The 24022-nt window shown below is 43.8% G+C and overlaps 1 protein-coding gene across 1 annotated transcript in view; it reads right to left on the reverse strand.

The window, feature by feature from the left end:
- LOC144783410 (solute carrier family 26 member 6-like) overlaps positions 1-24022 on the reverse strand; it is a 156105-nt gene that overhangs the window by 38133 nt on the left and 93950 nt on the right. Inside the window, exons 9-11 of the mRNA XM_078662400.1 lie at positions 10288-10401; positions 3402-3479; positions 111-206 (exon numbers count right to left, since the gene is read on the reverse strand). Of these exons, the coding sequence (XP_078518526.1) occupies positions 111-206; positions 3402-3479; positions 10288-10401 (288 nt within the window). The remainder of the gene's footprint in view (positions 1-110; positions 207-3401; positions 3480-10287; positions 10402-24022) is intronic.

Genomic DNA, 24022 nt, shown 5'->3' on the forward strand with positions numbered 1-24022 from the left:
TACTTTTCCAGTATTCACTCGTAGGCAACACACTCAAGAATAATTTTTCTAAAAATCCCAGCCTGTCCCCATAAACTTCTTCCCTCCACCATTTTGTGAGGCGTCCTCACCAGGTCTGTTTTGTTGGTTCGCCAAAGAATTGGAATGTCTCCGAATTGCCTGTAGATCCCTTTCAAATTGGCGATGACGACTGCAGACAATATTGCCTACAAACAAAAAGTGAGTATTAATACATAGCTACAGCGTTGTGACAGGAAACCAAACCTGGATCACATTTCTCTGGCCCTACGACAGGCGTATGAGAATTAAAAAATTTGTAAATACAATTGAATGTATCCGTGCATAAGGTAGGCATGCATTGTACACTCACTCTTATACATTTATGGTACTTTTGGAAACTATAAACAGTACGCACATGCAAATATTATGACTATATAGATGTGTACATTGCACATTTGCCTAGAAAGGGTGAAATTGCACCTGGATTTTGATTACAACAAATGCTCACTGTGCTAAAAATGTAGGACTTTATTTCACCCCTCCCCTTTCAAAACTCATCAGACCCACCCACGCCTACATTTACACCATAGACCAATCATGCATAGCTTATGGGCATGTAATTTATGCCTTTTTTCCTAGAATAACTTAACACCTGACCTCAAAGATCATTTATTGACCAGAAAGGTTGAACATTAACGAAGAGTGATAGGTATCTGATTGTAATTATATTCCTTTTTAAGTTATAAAACTTTAAAAATTACTTCCTTATTACAGGCACTTTCTTAAGTCAGAAGGAACTTGTAGACAGCGGTAAAATGATTCACTTGTAATAATTTATTACAAACGAGTAGCGGTGTGCGTGACAGTGTCCTTTCTGCATTGTTCGTTTCCTCACCCCAGAGAAAAGGAAGCCCGAGTAGTAGGAAAGAGTAGGAACTATAGAAGATGAGATGCATATGATGTTACTGACAATCCTCCTGCCTGACTCTCAAAGGATAAAAAAAGCCAAACATGGCGGGGATGGGAATTATCCTGTCACAGGGTAGCAGGGTGAAGAGGTCACCTATGTCTGTGCTTGTAAACCCCTGCTATAGCTCACAGGACAGAGACATCCTGCTCAGCAGCGCAGTGAATCACGCTGCTGCCATTTTTTAGGATCCTGAAGGTCAACACGCCCCAACCCTCTCAGGAAGGAGAGACCGCACACATTGAGCCGGCCACATTGGCAGGGTTCCAAAACCCCAGGCCAACCATGACCTTTGGGATCCTTTACTGACCAATGTTTTTAACAACATAGCAATACTACCCCTCCACCCCCTTTCATGGAAGACAAGTATAATAGTTCCTATCTATAAAAAGGGGGACAAGAGTAGCCCTAAAAACTACAAGCCTATTTCCCTGTTAGACACCACCGCAAAACTCATGGGCCTACTGCTTTTAGCCAAACTAGAGGCTTGGGCAGTTGATAAGAATATATTAAAGCAAGCCCAGTATGGGTTTCAACAGGGTAGGGGAAGTGTAGATCAGTGCCTCAATCTTTCACTGATCATTGATAAATATACAATGGCTAAGGGTCGGAAAATCTATCTTGCCTTTATGGACCTTTCAGCAGCATTTGACTGTGTTTCTCACCAAAAGCTCTGGTATATCATGGAAGAGATGGGGATCGACCCTCCAATAATTGACTTTATCCGGCAATTGTACTCGGAGGCATCAGCATTGGTTAGGGAAAAACGGGGAATGTACCCGCCTTTTTAATATCTTAAGGCTGTGTCCTCTCGCCGTTCTTGTTGTCCGTCTATACGAACAGCGTGGTGTAACCCCTGATCACCCCGAGTCTATCCAGCCCTCAATTCTGGCATAGGCATATGCAGACGACGCAGTCCTTATCGCCAAAACAGGGATAGAGCTGCGTAGCCTAATCACCACTTATGCCGCCTTCATGGATTCCCTTGGCATGAAGGTTAACCAGTCAAAATCATTTGCAATTATTGCCGGGGGGAGGGGGGATGTTCAAGGAAAACTATCACACCTCCACACAGCATCAGGGAAAATTGAGGCGATGGAGTCGTTCCATTATCTTGGGGTGCTTTTTGTTAAGAATCAAACGTGGTCTAAACTAATTGATGCAAGGGCCATGGGAATGGAAAGGAGTCTGGGGGCATTAAAAGCATTTACCTCCAGGAAGGGCAGGAAACCTTTGGCCACTGTTAAGCAGATTTATCAAGCTAAAATGAAATCTGCAGCCACATATGGAGCAGGTGTCTGGGTTCTGTCTCACCACGAGCAACTCCAAGTCATTGAAAATAAGTTTTTTAAATCCTTGGTCTCCCTTCCCCAATCAACATCTAATTTTATACTCCACACTGAGTTGAGTCTACCCCATATTACGGATTCAATTAAACCTGCTCCTTTGTTCCTTTGGTTTTCAATTTGGCGAAGGAAAACTCTCCCTTTAACTCAAGACTGTAATAAAAGATTGCCTGAGCCTCGACAATTATAAGAGAATCAGATGGATTAACTATGTTGAGCGAGAATTGACGGAGTTGGGGATGAAAGTATTGTTTACAGACCCGATGTCTTGCAAGTTAATGTCTAAGCAAAGACTGGTCGACACTTTTATGCTGAAAGCCCAGTACATTCGTAGGGAGAACAACCACAGGAAGCAGTCTATTCTGGTTTATCGACCACATTTATCTACTTGGGCAGGTGGATTCTCCTACCGCCGAAGGGTTACATTACTACACCACAAATTTATATTACTCCGATTTCGGGTTGATCCCCCTAATGCTGGGGTTCCCATCCAAAACGTTTTAAAATCATTACCAGACCATCTAGTGTGCTTCTCCCTAGCCTCATTGAAGTAAAAGGCAGAACATCTTGGCATACATATAAAACGTTTTAGGTAAATTTATTTAACTATATATATTCTGCATTTTAACTTAAAATTGATATGGCAGATTTTAGTACTTATAAGAAACTTTTTAAGATTTTTAACTTCTTTCTATAAGAATCCAGATGAAATGGTTACCATATTTTATTCATGAGAATTGTTTTCCCTTTTAAATTTATTGTTGTTTCTGTACTTTTATGATCATACCTAAGAATGATCGAATAAAGTTGAAATTGAATTGAATTGACTGTTGGGGGTACATTAATCCATATATTTTTGCTCGCAGGGATCAGGTTTTCCATGATTTGTTTCAAACAACAAAAGAGCGTCTGTACCCACAAACTGGTGCAAAGGTACACCATTTGTAGGTGCCAAATTACCCTGTACTGTTGCAAGTTCATGTACTGTAGCCCCAGCAAACACGATCTGCCCCCGTTTTTCCAGAAAGTGTTCCTTGAAAGTAAAGGGAATGGTCAGATCCTCAGCAAGGCACACGGGTAGTACATACTTTGGGCAAGTGTTCGAACAGTGATCCAGCCTTCAGGATGATGATCAGGATAATGAGCGCAGATATTGATCCGGCAACCTGAAAAGAAGAAGAACAGAGTAAAACAGAGACATGTAGAGAAGTACAGAAGACATCAGTTCTATGTTCAGATCTGAAAATGTGGGAACCGGGAGGAGGCAACGTGGTAGTAAAACTGCAGCTCAATAAGGGAGTGAGCCAAGGGCTCTCTCTACCACAAGGGCAGACGGCGTGGGCAGCCTGGGGTTCACGGAGACTATGATGAGCTTGGAGGACTCTTCCTGGCTTGTGCAGATCTTGGTACACTTGGGCAGTCAGAGAGAGGCGCTGGGAGTACATGGACAGGCAGTGTGAGAAGTTTTGTGAACACGGTCAGACAGTAGAAGAGGCCTGGGGCACTTGACCAGTGTGGGCGGGGTTTTGTCATACTTTCTATATAGGGCCATATGTATCAACATCCTGATTTGCGATTCTCAATTAGCGATTTTTTAGTAATCGCTATTTGAGAATTGCAAATAGGGATGTATGTAAAAAATCGATTTTTTTGCGATTTCTTAATATTCCTTAATTGCAATTAGCAAATTGCGAATCGCAATTAAGGAATACTTTCCCATTCATTTCTATGGGCCAGGAGGCCCATAGGAATGAATGGCAAGTTATTCTCAATTTGTGATTCGCAATTTGAGAATCACAAATTGAGAATAAATTCAAGGGTGCAGGGGTGTCAAAAGGACACCCTGATGCATCCCTGAAATAAGCATGGGTGCACATGTGGCGCACACACATACCCTAAGGGCATGTATGTGCTTCACATTGCACTTTGAAAAATGCAAAAAAGTGCATTTTTCAAAGAAATTGCAAATTATCACCAACCAATTCCTTAAGGCCAAATTGCACTTTTTTGGTCCTTTTTACATTGCATTTAAGGAATCGCAAAATTTGCGATTCCTTAAATGCAATCGCAAAATAAGGAATCGCAAATTTTGCGATTCCTCATTTTGTCTTAATACATTCCATTTGGCAAAATTGCATTTGCAAATGCCGAAATTCGCAGAATTTTGGCGTTTGCAAATGCAATTTTGCTTGATACATATGGCCCATAGTGAGGATCTATCTTGGGACACGATAGCGTGAGGTGGTTGGGACACATGGACGGGCAGTGTGAGAAGCTTGAAACACAACAATAGTGTCAGGAGTTTTGTATATAGAGGCAGAGAGTGAACAGCATGTGGCATATGACCAGTTTGAGAGGGGGTTAGGCTTAATAACTATACATTGATGACTAGGGACACATGGACAGTGTGAGTGGCGCTTGAGACATACTGACAGATATTATGAGAACCTTGGGACACAGACAAGCGATGAGCTTCAGAAACAAGAAGAGAGTTTGATGAACTTGAGATAACTGTGCATGGTGAGAAGTTTAGGGATCAAAGGCAGTAGACCTGATTCACGCAGGAGAACCTAAATTGAGGATAGGTATGCAAAATTCCCAGTTGCCATGCACACTTTTTCAATACCAATTCACTGAAGAGAAATTGGCACAACAGCACAAGCTGAGGAAATTAAGCCTGTGGGAACTTTTTTAGGAGTCTCAGGTAAGACAGGGGTTACCAGGCCCCGATTATGAGAATCCGAGACAGATACTACTGGTATCCCAGAGTTTTCTTTACTATGGAGTCCAAACATATGCAGCAGGTATACCCCAATATATAAAATGTATGAGGTCCACACATACCAAATAAAGGATTCAAGCACAGAAAGAGCTAAAGTAGCAGAATAATTAACAGACCACTCAGTGAAAAACCAGGGGGGATATTTACAAGGAAGTGGTGGAGAGAGGCATTAGCCTTCCTGGATTAACGCTTCGATTCGTCACTTCTGAATTGCAAGGCTGCACCAGATTTACAATGATGTGGTGCAGCCTCGCATTTCCCCCTGCGATGGCGCTGCACTTAGCAGTGTAGCACCAACGCAGGCACCCTTGCACCATAGTGCAAAGGTGTCTGCGTGCACGGGAGGATTGTTTATGTGAAGGAAGGTGCCCATTCCTGCACATAAACAATCCTGAAATGCCATTTGGTCACTTTCATGTGTGCTGCTTAATGCAGCACACATAATTTTTTTATTGTTTATGTACAGGAAGGGGGACCTTCCTGTACATAAACAATCCATGGCATTTTGTTTTTTCCATGTAAGCTACACAAGGCAGCACACATGGAAAAAGCAAAAATGAGGAGAAATAATGCATTTCTCCTCCTTTCGCCAACTTAAGACCAGGTTTTCCCTGGTCTTAATTTTGGCATTGTCTCCTATGTATGCCACCCTTGTACATAGGTGGCAGCGCCTTAAACAGTGGGTGTTGCGGTGGAATGCCCACTGCAACACACACTGCCCACCCCTTTCACGCAAACCATAGCATGAAAGGGGGCCTTATTTACACGGCAGCGTTAAGCCACGTTAAGTGGCTTAGCACTGCCTTGTAAATAAGGCAAAGCCCCTATCACCACCACAACATCAGTAAAAGTGACGTTGTGGTGGCGATAGGGGCTTGTACATATGCCCACAGGTCTTAAAAGCCTTCTGGAATTTGAGATGATTACTCATTGAGCAAATGTGAAATGGAAGAGGGATCCAAATCATACCAGTTTGGTAAGGAAAGCAGCTTATGCATTGGTGATCTTTAGCAATCTTACTGGTGAACTAGACAACCTGAGGTGGGTGAGGGAAGCCGACGAGGGTCTTAAAATTGAAAAGGTTTGACTAGAATTCTCATGCTAGAGTTCCATAATGTTTTATGACAGATGCTTAAACATAGAAGTGCACCTTTTTACCAAAAGATTAGCCATCGCTGTTCCTTTAAGAAGGGGAGATCTGAGGGGCATATTATCAAGGACCGGTGTTAACATTATCGCCGTTTTTTCAGCAGGAAACTGCCGATAAAACGGCGATAATGGGCTTGATAATACGCCCTTGTTAATTCCCATAGAAGCCCATGTTCTTGTGTTAACATGGGCTTCTATGGGAATTAACAAGGGCGTATTATCAAGCCCATTATCGCCGTTTTATCAGCAGTTTCATGCCGATAAAACGGCGATAATGTTAAAACCGGTCCTTGATAATATGCCCCTGAGTTCGCTAAAGCAAATTAAAAAGAAGCCTTGCTGTAGCTTTGGACCAGCTGAAAACCATGAATAAGGTAGATTGGTAACATGAGGTAAAGACAGTAGAAATGTTTTCGAGTGTGGAGGCTACTGTGGCCTGAATGACAGTAAATTATCTCCTTAGATAGGTAAGTAAGTACTTTTCTCTGTATTTTTAGCAATATAAAGCAATGAGTTGTTTTAGTGATTTAAAATCTAAATCCGTATTTGTAAAGCGCAAACTACTCACCCTTACGGGTCTCAAGGCGCTGGGGGCCATCGTGGAAATTAAGTGAGCTATTGCCCAGAGTCACATAGTGTTAAGCTGAGCTGGCGCCAGAGCCGGGAATCGAACCGTGAACCCTGTGCTCCAAAGTGAGCTGCCCTCCTTGCTCAGGAACACCTTCCTGCGCATGAACAATAATTCCCTGCAACACAGACACCATTGCACCCCGGTGCAAGGATGCCTGCGTTCGCGCTAGGCAGCTAGATTTAGTACCAGCGCTAGGGGAAACACAGTTGCGTGCTGCACTCTTGTGAATGCGGCGTATCCCTGCGTTTGTAAACTGACGGAGTGTGGCGTTAGCAATTTTGGAGGTACACCGCGCTCCACCGGTTTATTATAAATATGCCCCAGTGTCTATTCAAAAGGACCATCTCAGGGACCGGTTTTAGGCAGTTGCCACCTTTTGCTTATACCTCCCAGACTGGACCTGCCACAGTCTTTGTCTTCAGGTGTCAGGAGGGAGGTGGAGTGGAGTTTGGAGTCTCCTGTAAGCCGCGACCCAAAAAAAGGAAGACACTGTCCCACTTATCTACTTTTTAACCTGTGTGGGGAGCACTTCCAGGGAACAGTGGAGCAGCAACGGGCAGGGGAATTCCTGTATAATCCAAAGGACCCTCAGTCTCCTTTTCTAAACACCCTAGTGTCTGGACCTCTACATAGGACCTCAGGAATGTCCTGTAGGAGAAAAACAATTCGCATTCTTGGGCTTTCTTTGATTTTCCCCATCATATTTGGAATTCCGCAAAGGTTTGAAGACCTGGTTATTCATCAGAGCGTTTGAGGTCTAAGTTGTTATATATGCGAACTGCACGGTACCAGCGCCATGAAACCTTTTTGGTATATGTGCGCTCTATAAATTTCCCCAACTTCAACTTCAACTTCAACTTTCTCCAACCACTATCTTTGGTACCATCTGGATTTCAGGAAATAAAATGGATTTGTCTGTAGCCACAGCCACATGTAACAGATACACTCCATGACACCCCTAATACACACAAGTTACACATACACACGTGACTTCCATGTAGCATATGGATGGAGCGAAGTGCCTGTTTGCAGGACTGACAGACCATTTATAAAATACAGGAGAGGGAAGTAGGCGAGTCTGTCTGGCAGACGACTGGTAAAAAAAGCCTTGGCCTGCAATTATTATCTGTCAAGAAGATATCTGCACTCCCATCGAGTGCTGAAAGCAAAAGAAACATGTGTTGACAATTCCAAATGTTTCTTGACTCTAAAATGCCGAGCAATTGGTTTTTCCCTGTGGATTCTTAAAAATGCATGGGTATAGATGCATTAATACATGTCCACACACATACAATAATAAGGGGTCCATTAGGATGACGGGCGGACTTTGTCCGCCCGTCATCCTACCGGTGTATGGGACCACCCGCCATAAGGGCGAGGGTCCCGTGCTACATATTATGATGAGCCCGCCACAGTGGCGGGCTCTTCCCGTATTTGTAGCATTGCGGCGGGCGGTGCTGAACGCACCGCCCGCCGCAATGCTAAAAATACACGTTGTGCATTTCAATGCACAACATGACAGGCACCGCGAGGTGCCTGTCATGTTGTGCATTGAAATGCAGGTGGGTACCATAGGTACCCCCCATGTGCACCCCCACCCCCACGGAGTCCCTGGGGGCCTGCAACGGGCCCCCGCAGGGGGACTCCGCATGCCTTTCCATGGCAGCATTGCCGCCACGGAAAGGCATTCACAAATGCCTATCCTAATATGGCTGGCGGTGTCTAATAGACACAGCCACCATATAAACCCTTTTCTGCCCCGGCAGCAAGGCGACCGGGGCGGAAAAGCGGCGGACGATCTTTCCGTCCGCCGCGGCCAAACATGCCATCATAATATGGCGGGGGGTGTTTTGAGTCAGGATGGCGGGCGGATTGCCCCCGCCAGGCCACCGGTGGCTACCGCCTGCCTGGTGGGGGCAATCCGACCGCCATCCTAATGGACCCCTAATTTTGGAATTGCATTTTGTGATGAGAAAAATCCATTCCAAGATGGCTGCCACTGACACAAAGCAAGTGCATACATCACGATGCCGGTGACCATTTTGTTTTAACTACCAATCTAACATGGTAGATGCCCCATGTTAAATCTGTATATAAATTTTTTTTTTTAAAAGATGTTTTAAAAAGGCATGGAAGGTGCAGAAAACATTGCAAGGAGGCCCTCTTAAAAGATACAAAAGAAATTATTATGGAGACGAAGTGGGAAGTGGGAAGGGTAGCCAGCACTGGGGAGGTGGGTTAGTGGTGATCAAAAGAGAGCACAACTACAGGTGTTGGGGTTACTAAATGAGTAGAATTTGGAATGCTTGGCAAAGAAACACAAAAAGCAAGAGTAGTTGTGGAGGGATAAGTTGAAGGGGGGAACAGCATAAGTGGGAGAGAGCAAGAAAACACCTGAACTCCCATGTAGTGGTTCAAGAAAAAGTCACAAAGTACTTCCCTGAATGTGTGCATGGTCACTAGTAGGTGGATACATGTCAACCAATCAGAACACTGTGAGACTGAAATGAATAGGGAGGAAGCAGGGAAGGGAGATAGGCAACAAAGCCACTCAATCCCGAGCATGGGATTGACCTAAAGTCCACTATATGTTTATTAGAAACAATAGGCCTGCTCAACAGGCAGCTAAAGCTGTGCAAGGCGGACACAAAAAAGGTAGTTCCCTGAATGTAAGACGTAAAAGGATGCCCATTATTCAGCCAAAAGGATGGTAAAGAAACTCTACTCCAGGAGGACAAACATAAGAAGAAGAAGGAAAGCCATTGAATAAGAAGCAGGCAAATGAGAGTAACAAGAAAGCCGACCAATGATAAGCAATCTACAACTTTAGACTCCATACAGCTAAAGCTGGCTGTAAGTGAGACCTAATGACCCCTCAATTCAAGTCACTGGTAAAACCAGATTCATAATATTTTATGTTTTGAATAGCAGCACCTGGATACTCAGGGGCCGATTCACAGAACTAACTTAAGACAAAATCCTAAACTTACTTCTTTTGGTATTCACAGAAGTTAGGATTTTGTCTCAAGTTTGTCTTAAGACAGACTTAAGACAGATTTAAGACAAAATCCTAACTTAAGTCTGACTTAAGACAAAATCCTAACTTCTGTGAATACCAAAAGTAGTAAGTTTAGGATTTTGTCTTAAGTTAGTTCTGTGAATCGAGCCCTGCGACCTTGTAATAACAGAGGTTACTATTACACTTTCACCCAACTCAATCAACACAGAGGTGTGAAAGGCTAAGTCTGGCCCGCTGTGATTGGACTTTATGATTTGTAGGCTACCAAGAGATTGTTTCAGCAGTTGTTTAAAGAGACAACAACTTGAAGCGCAAACTAAATGTCATAATTCATTCATTTACTCAAATGTTTGAGCTGTTTAGCCATGCAATGAGCGTATTCACTGAACCAACCTGAGTGTTCCCTCCTGTACTTTCTTGCACCAAGGTCCTAGACATGGAGGCAGTGATGGAGAAGCACTGGAAGAAACTGCCAACAAAGTTACTGAGCCCCAGTGCAATCAGCTCCTGTGGGAAAAAGAGACCAATAGGGAGAGCGTGAAGATGGGTGTTGTACTTTCTTTGTGCTACCACACCACACTGAAGTCTATTTATTCTATTTGGTTATTATTGAAGGGATTTGTAGTTGCAAGCCTAACCTGAGGGTGCAGGAGAACTCTTCATAGCCAGGAGGTGTACCAATAACAATATATATATGTGTACTAGTTTATGGAGTTTACAAAAGTTACACAATTGCAATATTTAGGTAATTACAGTTATCTCTAGCCCCCTCTGCCCCAGGCCCAATCCCCTTACCTCCCTCCTCATACAGGCAGCTCATCTGAGGTGGGGGGAGGGTGCATGTCTTTGTGAGGAAGTGGAAGAGTCTCTCCGTTTCCTCTAACAACATGGGGGCTGATTCACTGAACTAATCTGAGACAAAATCCTAAACATTTTACTTTTGGTATTCACAGAAGGCATTTAGTAATAGTAAAGTTAGTATTTTGTTTTAAGTTAGTATTTTGTCTTAAATTAGTATTTTGTCTTAAGTTAGGATTTTGTCTTAAATTAGTATTCTGTCTTAAATTAGGATTTTGGCTTAAGACCAAAACTTAAGACAAAATCCTAACTTAAGACAAAATCCTAACTTAAGACAAAATACAAACTTAAGACAAAATACAAACTTAAGACGAAATACTATCTTTACTACTACTAAATGCCTTCTGCGAATACCAAAAGTAGTACGTTTAGAATTTTGTCTCAGATTAGTTCTGTGAATCGGCCCTGGGAATTGCATACCAGCGCAGATGTTTCCAGGCATATGCCCTTACTACTACACATATGCCTTAACCACACATACCTCTACAACAAAATTAATTGTAAAGGCATGAGTGGTAAAAACACATTCATAGTAAAAAGATGCGTAGTAAAGGCTGTGCATTGTAATGGAGCATGCGTTGTAACACATGCAATATAATGCCATGCGTGGAAACAGAACAATTGTCATGGCTGTTTACTGTGTATGTGCATATTATAATTACCTATGTGATGACTGTTCTCAGCTTCTCTTTTTGTGGACACACTGGGCCGAATTCACAAAGGTAATTTACACTTTTGAGTAAGTTTACACTTTTGAGTAAGCTTACTACTTTTGATATGCACTTTTGTAGTAACTTACATGTGTAACTTACACTTTTGTAGTGACTTCCATTTTTCTAGTAACTTACACTTTTGTAGTAAGGTCAGAACTACACATAGCCAACCACCTAAACTGCAACGCCCTCCCATAAAAAATAATGGCAGTAAGAACTTAAAATAAAATCCCATACAAAATAATGTTAAATTAAGTTAGATTTAAAATAGTTAAACATGTAAATACATATAAATTAATGTTCAATTAATTCCATAGATCAATTTAAATAAATATTAATAGATTCAATATTATGTTTTCTTCAGGTGGAAATTTATAATTGTAAACTTTAGAATAATAATTAGAATTAAATGTAATATATTTCCATTAATTAAAGTTTACATTAAAAATGTATTTATTAGTAGTGTAGCATGTGTTTCTTTTTTGTTGTATGTTTAAAGTAACTGCATGCATGATAAAGTATAGGAAGTGTTTTTTTTTTAAAGATATGTTTATGTTGAATATTAATGTAAATTCATTTTAAATTACATTAATATTATATTTCTGAAGTTTAGATTATAGAATAGATTACCACCTGAAAGAAATATTGTTTCATATATGCTAATCATTATTACAAGTGATGTATAGAATTAATTTAAATGAAAGTAACTATTTTTAACGAAATTTGATGTTATGAATTACATTGAAAAGGGGGCGTGGCTTGGCCGCCGAAGAAAATGGACGAGTGAGCTCTGAGCTCCGAGGCGGCCTTCCCCGATAATCCTGCTATCCCTTATCCTGACGACCCTACTGCCCTGGATTTGACCGCATCCCCACCTGCGGACAGTGAGGCCTGATCGGGGGCGGAGAGGTCGACCCGACGGCGGTGTGGAGCCGCGCCGCACCCGAGATCTTGCGGACAGCGCCGGCCATCTTTTGCGACCTGTGCACCCTTGTGAGAAGTTGGCCTGATATATAATGTTCACTATTCTAGTGAGCACTTTGTATCAGTCCAAACAACCCTTATTGATGATTGGTTGTAAGTCAACCTTATAGACCAGCTATCCTAGTAGCATGGATACGAGCAGTCTAAGGCTAAGACTCTAGAGGGCGTGTTAAGCCAGCTGTTTTACCATCACATTACCCCTTGAACACCAAGTGAAAGGACACCACACAAGTTGTTATGAAAATAACCAGATATTTATTTATAACAAGACTACCCTGAACTTTTTATGAGTCAGGGAGCTAAGCACATAACAAAACTCTTAAGAAAATACTTTAAGTCGCACAATTTACACAAATGCCCTAGGGGCACGAAAAACCATATATTACAAAAGTGGAATGCGCATTACTAGCAGGTAAGTAACTATTCTCATAGACTTAGGAATCGCTTGGCCTACAATTCTAAACACTTGGATTAGATGCAGGGGGCCTGTGGACGTCGTGTGCAGAGTGGGAACTCTCACGCGTAAGGCGGGAAAAAGTCTATGGAGGCTAGCATTTGCAAAGTTACTGTTCTCGGGCGAACCCCACTAGGTGGGTCGAAAACGAGAGTGGATCCGAACACTTAGAGTGTTGGACTATGCTGAAGCACCGGAGTACTTGGTTTACCTAGCCCAGGGGCTGCGGCTGCATAGGGTTGAAGTTACGTCGGAAACCCTCGTTGAAGAACCAGGAGCCTGAAGAAAGAGTTGCTGGCAGGCGGCCAGTGAAGAAAGTTCGTGGTGATCCAAGCCTGGATCAGGGAAGAAGAAGACCTGAAAGCAGAGGGGACCAAGTTCTGAATCACTAGCCAGTGATTTAGGTGGGCACCAGAGTGGCACCGGACGAAGTCACCTCGACCAGGTGAGTGGGCGCTGCTGGGCTCTGCAGTCTCTCGGACCAGGAGGCGTTGTCGGCGACCAGGATGGAGGTGCGAGCTGTCCCACGAAGGTATCTGCTGCTGACGTCGCTGGACCCAGGATTGGGCAACAAGTCTTGGCAAATGCAAGGCCCACGCGGTGGTCCTAAGATGGCGTCTGGAGTGGACCAGGAGGGTCCAGGGTGCTCCTCTGTTGGAGGGGAGCAAGGGCTAGTCTGGAGCAACCAGACCAGCAGTGTTTGTCGCCGTGGAGCGTCGTGAAAGGGCCACTAGCCAACGGGCAAGCGACCTGGACAACGCGGTGAGCAGCAAAGAGCAGAAGGGCCCCACGCAGATCTCGTGGATGCAGGGGGGCTGAACTTCGGTGCTGGAGCTGCTCAGGGTCGGGGCTTCTCTTACCCCAAAGCACTTGGTCGAGGGTCACTCGGTGGTCGTGCTGGACAAGCGTCGTGCAGTTCTGAAGATGGCCGGTCCCTCGAGGTCTCGTCACACCCACGAATCTCAGCGTAGCTGACGATGTAGGTTGAGGTCAGAGGTGCCAGGGAAGCCGGTTCTCGTCGTGCTGGAGCAGTCTTGATCCGGAGGAGAGACTGGCAACAAACCGCGATACTAGGTTGGTGCCTGCTGCTGCAGGGTGACTACTCCTTAGTCACAAGGGAGAAATCTTGAGAAGAGTCTTGAGTTGAGCTTGTAGAAAGTAGTTTCAGGATTCAAAGATGATCTGATCTGGAGGGGGGCCAGTTCCTACCTTTATCCTGAAAAAAGGGGCTGGCACGCGACTAAGTCCTGCCCTATGGGTGGGACCAGGAGGGGGGTGGTTACACCCCTCTCCTTTGGCGGGCTTTTCCCCAGAGCAGGGGCTGGAGTGCCCCTGGAACTGGTTCAAGCCGGCCTATGCACAGTGAGCACCGGGGTGCCACATGCAGTCACCTTCCTCTAAAGCCCTGCCTACCTAGGATACACAAAATCCTGTCTGGGACGGTGCTGGCACCGCCCCTGACAGGAAACCCTTTGTCCTTGCCTCCTGCTCTGGGAGGACTCCCAGCAGCAGGAGGGCAGACTTGTGTCTCGGTGGCAGCATCCATTTTGTGGAGCTAAGGCTATGTCTGACTTTAACCGGGGTTACAGGTTACATACATGTCGTGTCCCTCTAGAAGGGTGGAATGCTAACCCCGTCACCGGAATTGGCGAGGGGTTAGTATTCAAATTCGTATGACACCTTACTCGACATGTTTTGATAAAGCGATACCAGAGTTGGCATATAACCGCGAGGATTATAATGCACTTAAGAGTATATGGTATGCGATATCATGGAAACGGCTAAGGGATGGATCCCGCAAGCCGCAGACAGGCTCAGCTCATGCCAGAGCACTATCTCACACGATTCCAAGCACTCTGCCTTCAGGATTGTCAAGGCCTGCCATAGGAGTGACTGATAGGAGATCTGTGTGCCCATTTAGGTTTAGATATAGGAATACTATATCTAAAGCAAAGGGTGAGTACACCACCTTGCCCCCAGCTGTCAAGCAGCCAGTTGTGTCTGTTTGGTTAGTCAGTCCAGGGGTGGCATAATACATGCTGCAGCCCCTGGGAGACTTCTGGGTGCACCTCAGCCCTGGGTACAGGGACTTAGAGAGGGCCCAGTGCCAATTCAGTACCTGGGTACAATTTGGAATAGAGAGAACCGCTAGGCTGTGGGTCTGATTAGCAGGCCCACAGCCAGGGAAAGTCGTAAACCAGTGAAGCAAAAAGTAAAAATCTGGGTGATCATAGGATTGCAGACCCTACTCTCCTACATGACCCCCCCAAACTTTGGGACAATAAGCTAACCTTGACCAGGTGAGTCTTCTTGCTCTAAGTGGAAATACCTGGAGAGCCCATCAGCATTGCCATGATCAGTACCAGGTCTATGCTCCACTGTAAAATCCATCCCCTGTAGGGAAATGGACCACCTAAGTAGTTTGGGGGTTTCACTCTTCATCTGATTTAGCCACAAGAGGGGCTTATGGTCGGTCTGAATCTTGAAGTGAGTGCCAAACAAGTATGACCTCAACTTCTTCAGGGCCCAAACCACAGCAAAGGCCTCCCTCTCAATAGCTGACCAATTTTTCTCTCTGGGGGTCAGCCTCCTGCTAATGAAAGCAATGGGCTGGTCGTTACCATCACAATTCAGCTGAGATAGAACAGCTCCCACACCCAACTCAGAAGCATCTGTTTGGACAATGAATGTTTTGGAGTAGTCTGGACTCTTTAGGATAGGTGCTGTGCACATGGCCTGCTTTAGGTCATTGAATGCTTTCTGACAGCTTGCTGTCCACTGAACTTTCTTTGGCATCTTCTTACTTGTCAGGTCATTAAGTGGTGTCACAATGGACCCATAATTCTTGACAAATTTCCTACAGTAACCAGTCAGGCCCAAGAAAGCTCAAACCTGAGTCTGGGTGGTTGGAGGAGCCCAGTCCTGGATGGCCTGTATCTTGCTCTCCAATGGCTGAACCTGGCCTCCACCTACAAGGTGGCCCAGGTATACAACCTGTGTCTGCCCTATCTGGCACTTGGTGGCCTTGATAGTGAGGCCTGCCTTTTGCAGAGCCTCTAACACTTTCCTCAGGTGGACCAGGTGATCCTCCCAGGTGGAACTAAAGACAGCTATATCATCAAGATATGCTGCACAGAAGTCATCCAACCCAGTGAGAACTTGATTCACCAGCCTTTGGAAGGTGGCAGGTGCATTTTTCAAACCAAAGGGCATTACCACAAATTGATAATGCCCACCAGGGGTAGAAAATGCTGTCTTGGGCTTGGCCTCCTCAGCTAACCTGATTTGCCAATACCCAGCTGTCAGATCAAATGTGCTTAAGTAGTTGGCAGAAGCCAATCTATCAATAAGCTCATCTGCTCTTGGGATTGGGTGGGCATCAGTCTTAGTGACTGCATTGAGTCCTCTGTAGTCCACGCAAAACCTCATCTCTTTCTTACCACCCTGGGTGTGAGGTTTTGGCACTAGAACTACTGGGCTAGCCCAAGGGCTATCGGAGGGCTCAATGACTCCCAGCTCCAACATTTTCTGCACCTCTGTCTTGATGCAGTCTCTGACATGATCAGGCTGTCTGTAGATTTTACTCTTGACAGACAGACTGTCTCCAGTGTCAACTTCATGGGTGCACCAATCAGTTTGGCTGGGTGTCAGAGAGAACATATGTCTGAAGGATTGCAGAACTTGTCTACAATCCTGTTGCTGATGTTCAGAGAGGCTGCCACAAAAGACAACACCATCTACTGACCCATCATCAGGATTCTGAGTGAGCAGGTCTGGGAGAGGGTCACTCTCTTCCTCCTGTCCCTCATCTGTGGCCATGAGCAAGCCCATGTCCTTCCTGTCAACATATGCCTTGAGCCTGTTCACATGGAGCACCCTGAGAGGGCTCCTGGGAGTTCCACGGTCCACCAGGTAGGTGACCTCTCCCTTTTGCTCAATGATTGTGTGGGGCCCAGACCATTTGTCTTTGAGTGCTGCTGGGGCCACTGGCTCCAGCACCCACACCTTCTGTCCAGGCTTGTACACAGTCAGGGCAGCCTTTTGGTCATGCCAAGCTTTTTGGAGTTCTTGGCTGGCCTCAAGGTTTTTAGATGCCTTTTCCATATACTCAGCCATCCTGGAGCGGAGACCAAGTACATAGTCCACAATGTTTGTTTCAGGCTTTTTGAGAGGTCTCTCCCATCCTTCCTTTACCAAACAAAGGGGTCCTCTTACAGGATGCTCAAACAGAAGTTCAAAAGGGCTGTAGCCAACCCCCTTCTGTGGGACCTCTCTGTAAGCAAACAAGAGGCAGGGTATTAGGACATCCCATCTTCTCCTAAGAGGTTCAGGTAGTCCATGAATCATCCCTTTTAGGGTCCTGTTGAATCTTTCAACAAGCCCATTGCACTGTGGGTGATAGGGTGTAGTGAACTTGTAGTTGACACCACATTCCTTCCACATTGCAGTCAGATATCCTGACATGAAGTTTGTACCTCTGTCAGAGACAACCTCCTTAGGGAAGCCCACTCTGGAGAACACTCCAATTAGGGCTCTTGCCACAACAGGTGCTGTAGTGGTCCTAAGGGGAATAGCTTCAGGGTACCTGGTGGCATGATCCACTATCACCAGTATAAACTTGTGCCCTGATGCTGTCTGGGGTTCCATTGGACCAACAATGTCAATCCCCACTCTCTCAAAGGGTACCCCCACCACAGGTAGTGGTATGAGGGGGGCCTTTGTTGTGCCACCTGATTTGCCACTGGCTTGGCAGGTTACACAGGAGCGACAAAACTCCTTGGTATCCTCACTCATGTGAGGCCAGTGAAAGTGTGTGACAAGCCTGTCCCACGTCTTTGTCTGGCCTAAGTGACCTGCAAGGGGAATTTCATGGGCCAAGGTTAGAAGGAAACCTCTCTGAGACAAGGGGATGACCAGCCTCCTGGTCGTACCAGGCTTGGGGTCTCTTGACTCAGAGTAGAGGAGTCCATCATCACAGTATACCTTGTGGGTACCTGTGGCATTCCCAGCAGCCTCAGCAGCAGCCTGCTGTCTGAGGGGTTCAAGTGAGGGGCAGTCCAACTGTATATAACAAATGACAACAAGCGAACCTGCTGACCCTCTGCGCACTGTTGCTGTCCAGAGTGGATCTCTACATAATATACATCCAGTATAAAATGAAACAATAAAAAAACTCTTAAATCACAAGAAATTGCGTTGCATATATATTTTATATATATTTAGTTTAACTGATTTAGTCTCAGTGTGATATTAGGTCAATACATACAAATTATTGCATTCATTAGTTCATCTGAACACAAAAAGAACTCATGATTTTAGAACAATATCATAGGTATTACATTCCTCTAATTTCCTGTATCGAAATTGCCCTGCCCAATGCATTTCGGGCCCCGTTGCCCTTCATCAGGGGCGGTACCTGCAAGAATAAAAAATGTATGGTAGTCCTTTGCGTAAGAGAACTCAAGTTATCTCCAAGGTACAAGGTACATATGCGAGCCACAGTTTAAAAAAACTCATAACACAAGGTGAAAAATGCAAAAAAAACACAAGTGTAACAGACTAACAATATAGCAGACATTATTTCACACTCACTTTAGTAACTTTGAACGTGATAATTCGATTGGTACACGATGGGCCAATTTAAATGTGTGCTGAGTCAGATCGCGTGTTGAAGTGGTCTGTGAACAAACGGAAAATGAACAAGGGTTTGTGTTTGAAGACAACACGTGTGACCGGAAATAAGGGAATAAATAAATGCGCTTACGGTCCAAGAGGAAAACTGACAATTGCGAGCCTGTTTTTCTTTCAGGATAATTTTTCTAAACAGCGGAGGGTTCCGGAGCACTGCGCCCACGCGTTATCAACAGAGTGCCAATCTATGACAAAAATCATACTCGTTTGGTAAGAATAAAGGTTACTGGATTAAGTCGACTGTATAAAGCCAAGCAGTTTAAAACGTGGACATAAACAAAGTAAAGGGCACCACCTAAATCCATTTTCAATTAGCAATTACAGAAAGCCGTTAATATCCTGTGTTCTCAAAACTGACCTTTTCTGCTTCACTAACTCCTCGACTTCCACGAAGATGCGTGCGCCCGTCCGGTACGCATATACAAACAATTGCCCTGAGAGAAACAATAAAGTTGTCAGGATTGGTACAAGCTCTGTACCGCGAAGCATGGCATGACCTTTGAAGAAATACTAAGATTACCTTTACACGACCGTCTAAACACCGGCACGGCTACCGTCCCTCCGTCCGAGATACCCCAAGTGGTGGCGAAAATTCAAGTTCAATGCGAGGCGCAGCGGCCTTATGAAATGACGTCAGTCAGTAAAACAAAAAATAAAAAACGGACTAAAGTGCAAAACGGACTCGAAGGGGAAATGTAAGCAAGAACTGCTATATTGGGATATGAATGGTGGGGAGTTGCGTGGAAAAGATGATAGTGGGGGAATATGCATGAAACGTGTATATACAATAGATAATATATAAAATATTACCACAGTTCAAATATACCAACATAATAAAATGTAAAAAAACAGTTTACAAAACATGAACAAAATGCTGACAAGTCCTACAGCGTGCATCTTAGGTGCAATGTCATAAATAACAGCTTAGATCCACTCGATCATTGATCCCGTGGGGATCTTGAGTGTTAAGGCGTTTGATCCAAAAGATCTCTCTCTGTAACAATGTTTTGGTGAGATTTCTATTTGGGGTGGAGGAAACCATTTCCAGAATCTGGAACTTCATCTGTGCAATCGTGTGTTTGTTTTTGTCCCAATGAGTTGCCAAACTGCTATTGGGATTTTTGTTCCGAATAGTACTTTTATGCTCTGAAATGCGGGTTTTGATCTTCCTTTCTGTTTTGCCCACATATAGCAAGCCGCAAGGGCACTTGATGGCATATATAACATTGGTGGTGTTGCAGTCCGCACTGATCCTAGTGGGGATCAATTCTCCTGTGTGTGGGTGTCTCACTGTCGTTGTTATCATGACGTTGTTACAATGTACACAGTTAGTGCATTTTCTCATTCCTCTGTGAATAGTTGTTTCTATCACAGATTTGGGTTTCAATAATTCCTTTATGTTTTGAGATCTCTTATAGGCAAAAATAGGTCTGTTGACAAATAATTCCTTGAAATCAGTTTCATTGCTTAGCAAATCCCAATGACGGTTAATGCTCTTTTTTATGTTCAGTGAACTTGTAGAATATTTGCTGACAAATACCTGACATTGACGTGATTCTTTGGTGCTCTTTTTTAACAGACTTTCCCTGAGAACATTGTCAGTCTTGTTTCTGGCTGTTTCCAGTACGTTGATGGGATATTTCTTGGATAAGTACTTAGAAGTGATTGTTTCAAGATTGGTTTGCAATATCTCTTCTTGTGAACAGATTCTTTTGGCTCGGAGCATTAAAGAATATGGCAGATTGTCAATAAGTTTCTTTGAGTGAAAACTGTTATATTGAAGTGCTGTGTTTTTGTCAGTGTCTTTGTGATACACTTCCGTTTCAAGGGTGTTGTTCTCAAGCTTAACCAGTACATCCAAAAATGGAATCGCATTTTCACTGATATGATGTGTGAATTGTATGTTCTCATCATATTGATTAATTTGTGATATCTTTTGCTCCAACATTGTTCTCGAGTTGTGCCATATCAAGAAAATATCGTCTATATAACGACAGTACAGGGTCGTATTCTCTATCCAGTCCTTGTCTGTGTTCAAGAATGTATCTTCGAATTTTGCCATGTAGGTATTAGCATATGCTGGGGCTCCAGAAAAACCCATGGAGGTCCCCTTGTTTTGCAAAAAAAAGGCATCGTTCCACTTGAAATAACTGTGGCGCAAGCTGAAGTGCAAAAGTTCTAGCAAGAAAATTTTGTTGACTGGTAGGTCTTCCTGCTTGAGTAGAGCCCATTCTACCGCCTCTATCCCTGCGTCATGCGGAATAGAGGTGTAGAGGGCTTTGACATCTAAGGTGCACATCAACATGTTGGGACGGATGACTACTTGCATAAGTTTCTGCAAGAAATGTGTGGTATCTTTTATATAGGAATACCATGACTGTACAAAAGGCTGAAGGAATTGATCTATATACTGCCCCAGAGGTTCGAAAATGGTCCCACACCCGGTGACAATGGGGCGGAAAGGTGGATTAGAGAGATTTTTATGGACTTTTGGCAGCATGTAGATTCCTGGCTGCTTGGGAAATGCTACTGTAAGAAATTGACGAGTTTTGGAGTTGATCCATTTCATTTCTTCAGCTTGATCTAGTATGATATCCAACGTGAATTTAAGTTCTTTAATGGGATCATGTTCAAGTTTCAGATATGTATCAGTATCAGATACGTGTTCCTCTACCTTTGATTCATAGTAAGAGCGATCCATAACCACGATGGCGCCGCCTTTGTCAGCTCGCTGAATGTGAATTTTCGAATTCTCTGCCAACCCTTTCAGTGTCATTTTCTCAAATTTCGAGAGATTACAGTAACACTTTTTCTTGGTGTTGATTTGTTTTAGATCTTTCAGAACGAGGTTCTCAAAAGCGTCCAATATTTTGTGAGAGATTGGTGCCTGAAACGTAGATTTTGGTTTGAATTGAAGGTACTCTGCAGGTTCTGGTTCTGTGGATTGATCAGGAAGATTCAAAAAGAAATATTTCAAACGGAGTGTTCTCATGAACTTGAAGAAGTCAACTTCCATCTCCAATGTGTTGGTTTGATAGGTCGGTACAAAATTGAGACCCTTGTTCAAGACCTGTTCTTGTTGGCTTGAAAGTTGTTGACTAGAGATGTTAATGATTAAATTGGACGGGTGCTCCTCAAATTCGGTTTTGTTACCTCTTTTACCTCTCCTGGTTTTCCCTTGGGTTTTCCTGGCGGTTGTGTTGTATCCGCGTCCTGGGCAGAAAAAGACGTCTTGGAAGAAGAGGCCCCTGCTATGATAGATGTGTCTTTGTCACCTGCTCTAGTTTCAACTATTACTGGTGGTGCTCTGTTCACATTGGTGTCTCCCTCCGAAGCCATACTTTCTTGTGAAGAGGTGTTGGTGGTTTTCTTTGTGAATGTTCTCCTTTGGGCATAGACTTCTGCCCACGTGTACACTTCGTTGAGCTTGTAGTCCAAAGTGTCTCTTTTATATTTCCTAAGTTTGCCTTCTTGGATCTCCTTGGTATGTTTATCCATCCTTATATTCATTTCCTCTAGAAATTTCGACCAGTCCCCTGGATCCATTCTTGATTCAAGATTTGTTTCAATTATGGCTATCTCATCTGTGATCTCTTTGATTACTACAGCTAGTTCTTCTACCAAAAGTAATATAAGGTCCAGAGAACATTTATTAAGAACTGCATACCAGCGGTCCATAAAATCTTTCTTCATGTGAAATCTGAAAAGCATCGGTTTGATTGGCATCCTTAACCCTCTCGGGATTCTTTTTGCACGATGATATTGCACCAGTGTAGACGCATGTAGGCGTTGATTTAATTGTCTTTTAGTTAAGAACTCAAGTTGTTTTAACTGCTGTGGCAAGCTACTTCCTTGCACGTTGAAGGATTTGACATCTTGGATTAACGGGCGCACGCATCTTCGTGGAAGTCGAGGAGTTAGTGAAGCAGAAAAGGTCAGTTTTGAGAACACAGGATATTAACGGCTTTCTGTGATTGCTAATTGAAAATGGATTTAGGTGGTGCCCTTTACTTTGTTTATGTCCACGTTTTAAACTGCTTGGCTTTATACAGTCGACTTAATCCAGTAACCTTTATTCTTACCAAACGAGTATGATTTTTGTCATAGATTGGCACTCTGTTGATAACGCGTGGGCGCAGTGCTCCGGAACCCTCCGCTGTTTAGAAAAATTATCCTGAAAGAAAAACAGGCTCGCAATTGTCAGTTTTCCTCTTGGACCGTAAGCGCATTTATTTATTCCCTTATTTCCGGTCACACGTGTTGTCTTCAAACACAAACCCTTGTTCATTTTCCGTTTGTTCACAGACCACTTCAACACGCGATCTGACTCAGCACACATTTAAATTGGCCCATCGTGTACCAATCGAATTATCACGTTCAAAGTTACTAAAGTGAGTGTGAAATAATGTCTGCTATATTGTTAGTCTGTTACACTTGTGTTTTTTTTGCATTTTTCACCTTGTGTTATGAGTTTTTTTAAACTGTGGCTCGCATATGTACCTTGTACCTTGGAGATAACTTGAGTTCTCTTACGCAAAGGACTACCATACATTTTTTATTCTTGCAGGTACCGCCCCTGATGAAGGGCCACGGGGCCCGAAATGCATTGGGCAGGGCAATTTCGATACAGGAAATTAGAGGAATGTAATACCTATGATATTGTTCTAAAATCATGAGTTCTTTTTGTGTTCAGATGAACTAATGAATGCAATAATTTGTATGTATTGACCTAATATCACACTGAGACTAAATCAGTTAAACTAAATATATATAAAATATATATGCAACGCAATTTCTTGTGATTTAAGAGTTTTTTTATTGTTTCATTTTATACTGGATGTATAATATGTAGAGATCCACTCTGGACAGCAACAGTGCGCAGAGGGTCAGCAGGTTCGCTTGTTGTCATTTGTTATATACGTTTCTCATCGCAATTTGGACATTGCGTCATCCTCCGCAGCACGCGTGTGTTTAAGTTTCAAAAAAGTGTTTCACAAAATTGTAAATTGAGGTGTGCATCTCCCACCACTAACTATTGGGCAGTCCAACTGTGCCTTACCCAGGTCTGCTCTGGAGGGTCCCCCTGAGCCCAGAAACTCAACCTGATCAGGTTCAAGTTCTTTAGGCTCAGTTTCCTTCAGTTCCTTGAGATCAGCCCCCTCAGAGACTTGATCCTCAACCTGGGGCAAGGGGGAAGGCAATGCCTTAACCCTACTGCTCCTTCTCTTGGGAGGTGTCTGGTCCATTGTTCCAGGATCCAGCACCTGTTCAGTGGGGCATTTCTTTGCCTGTGACCTAGTCACAGCAAGCACATGTGCTGGCAAGCCTAACATTTCCATGTGAGTCCTCTGCTCCACTTCTGACCATAGGGATGTTTCCAAATCATTGCCCAACAGACATTCTACAGGGAGGTCTGAACTAACCACAA

This window comes from Lissotriton helveticus, chromosome 9 (genome assembly GCF_964261635.1).
Source record: "Lissotriton helveticus chromosome 9, aLisHel1.1, whole genome shotgun sequence".
NCBI classification, from domain to species: domain Eukaryota; kingdom Metazoa; phylum Chordata; class Amphibia; order Caudata; family Salamandridae; genus Lissotriton; species Lissotriton helveticus.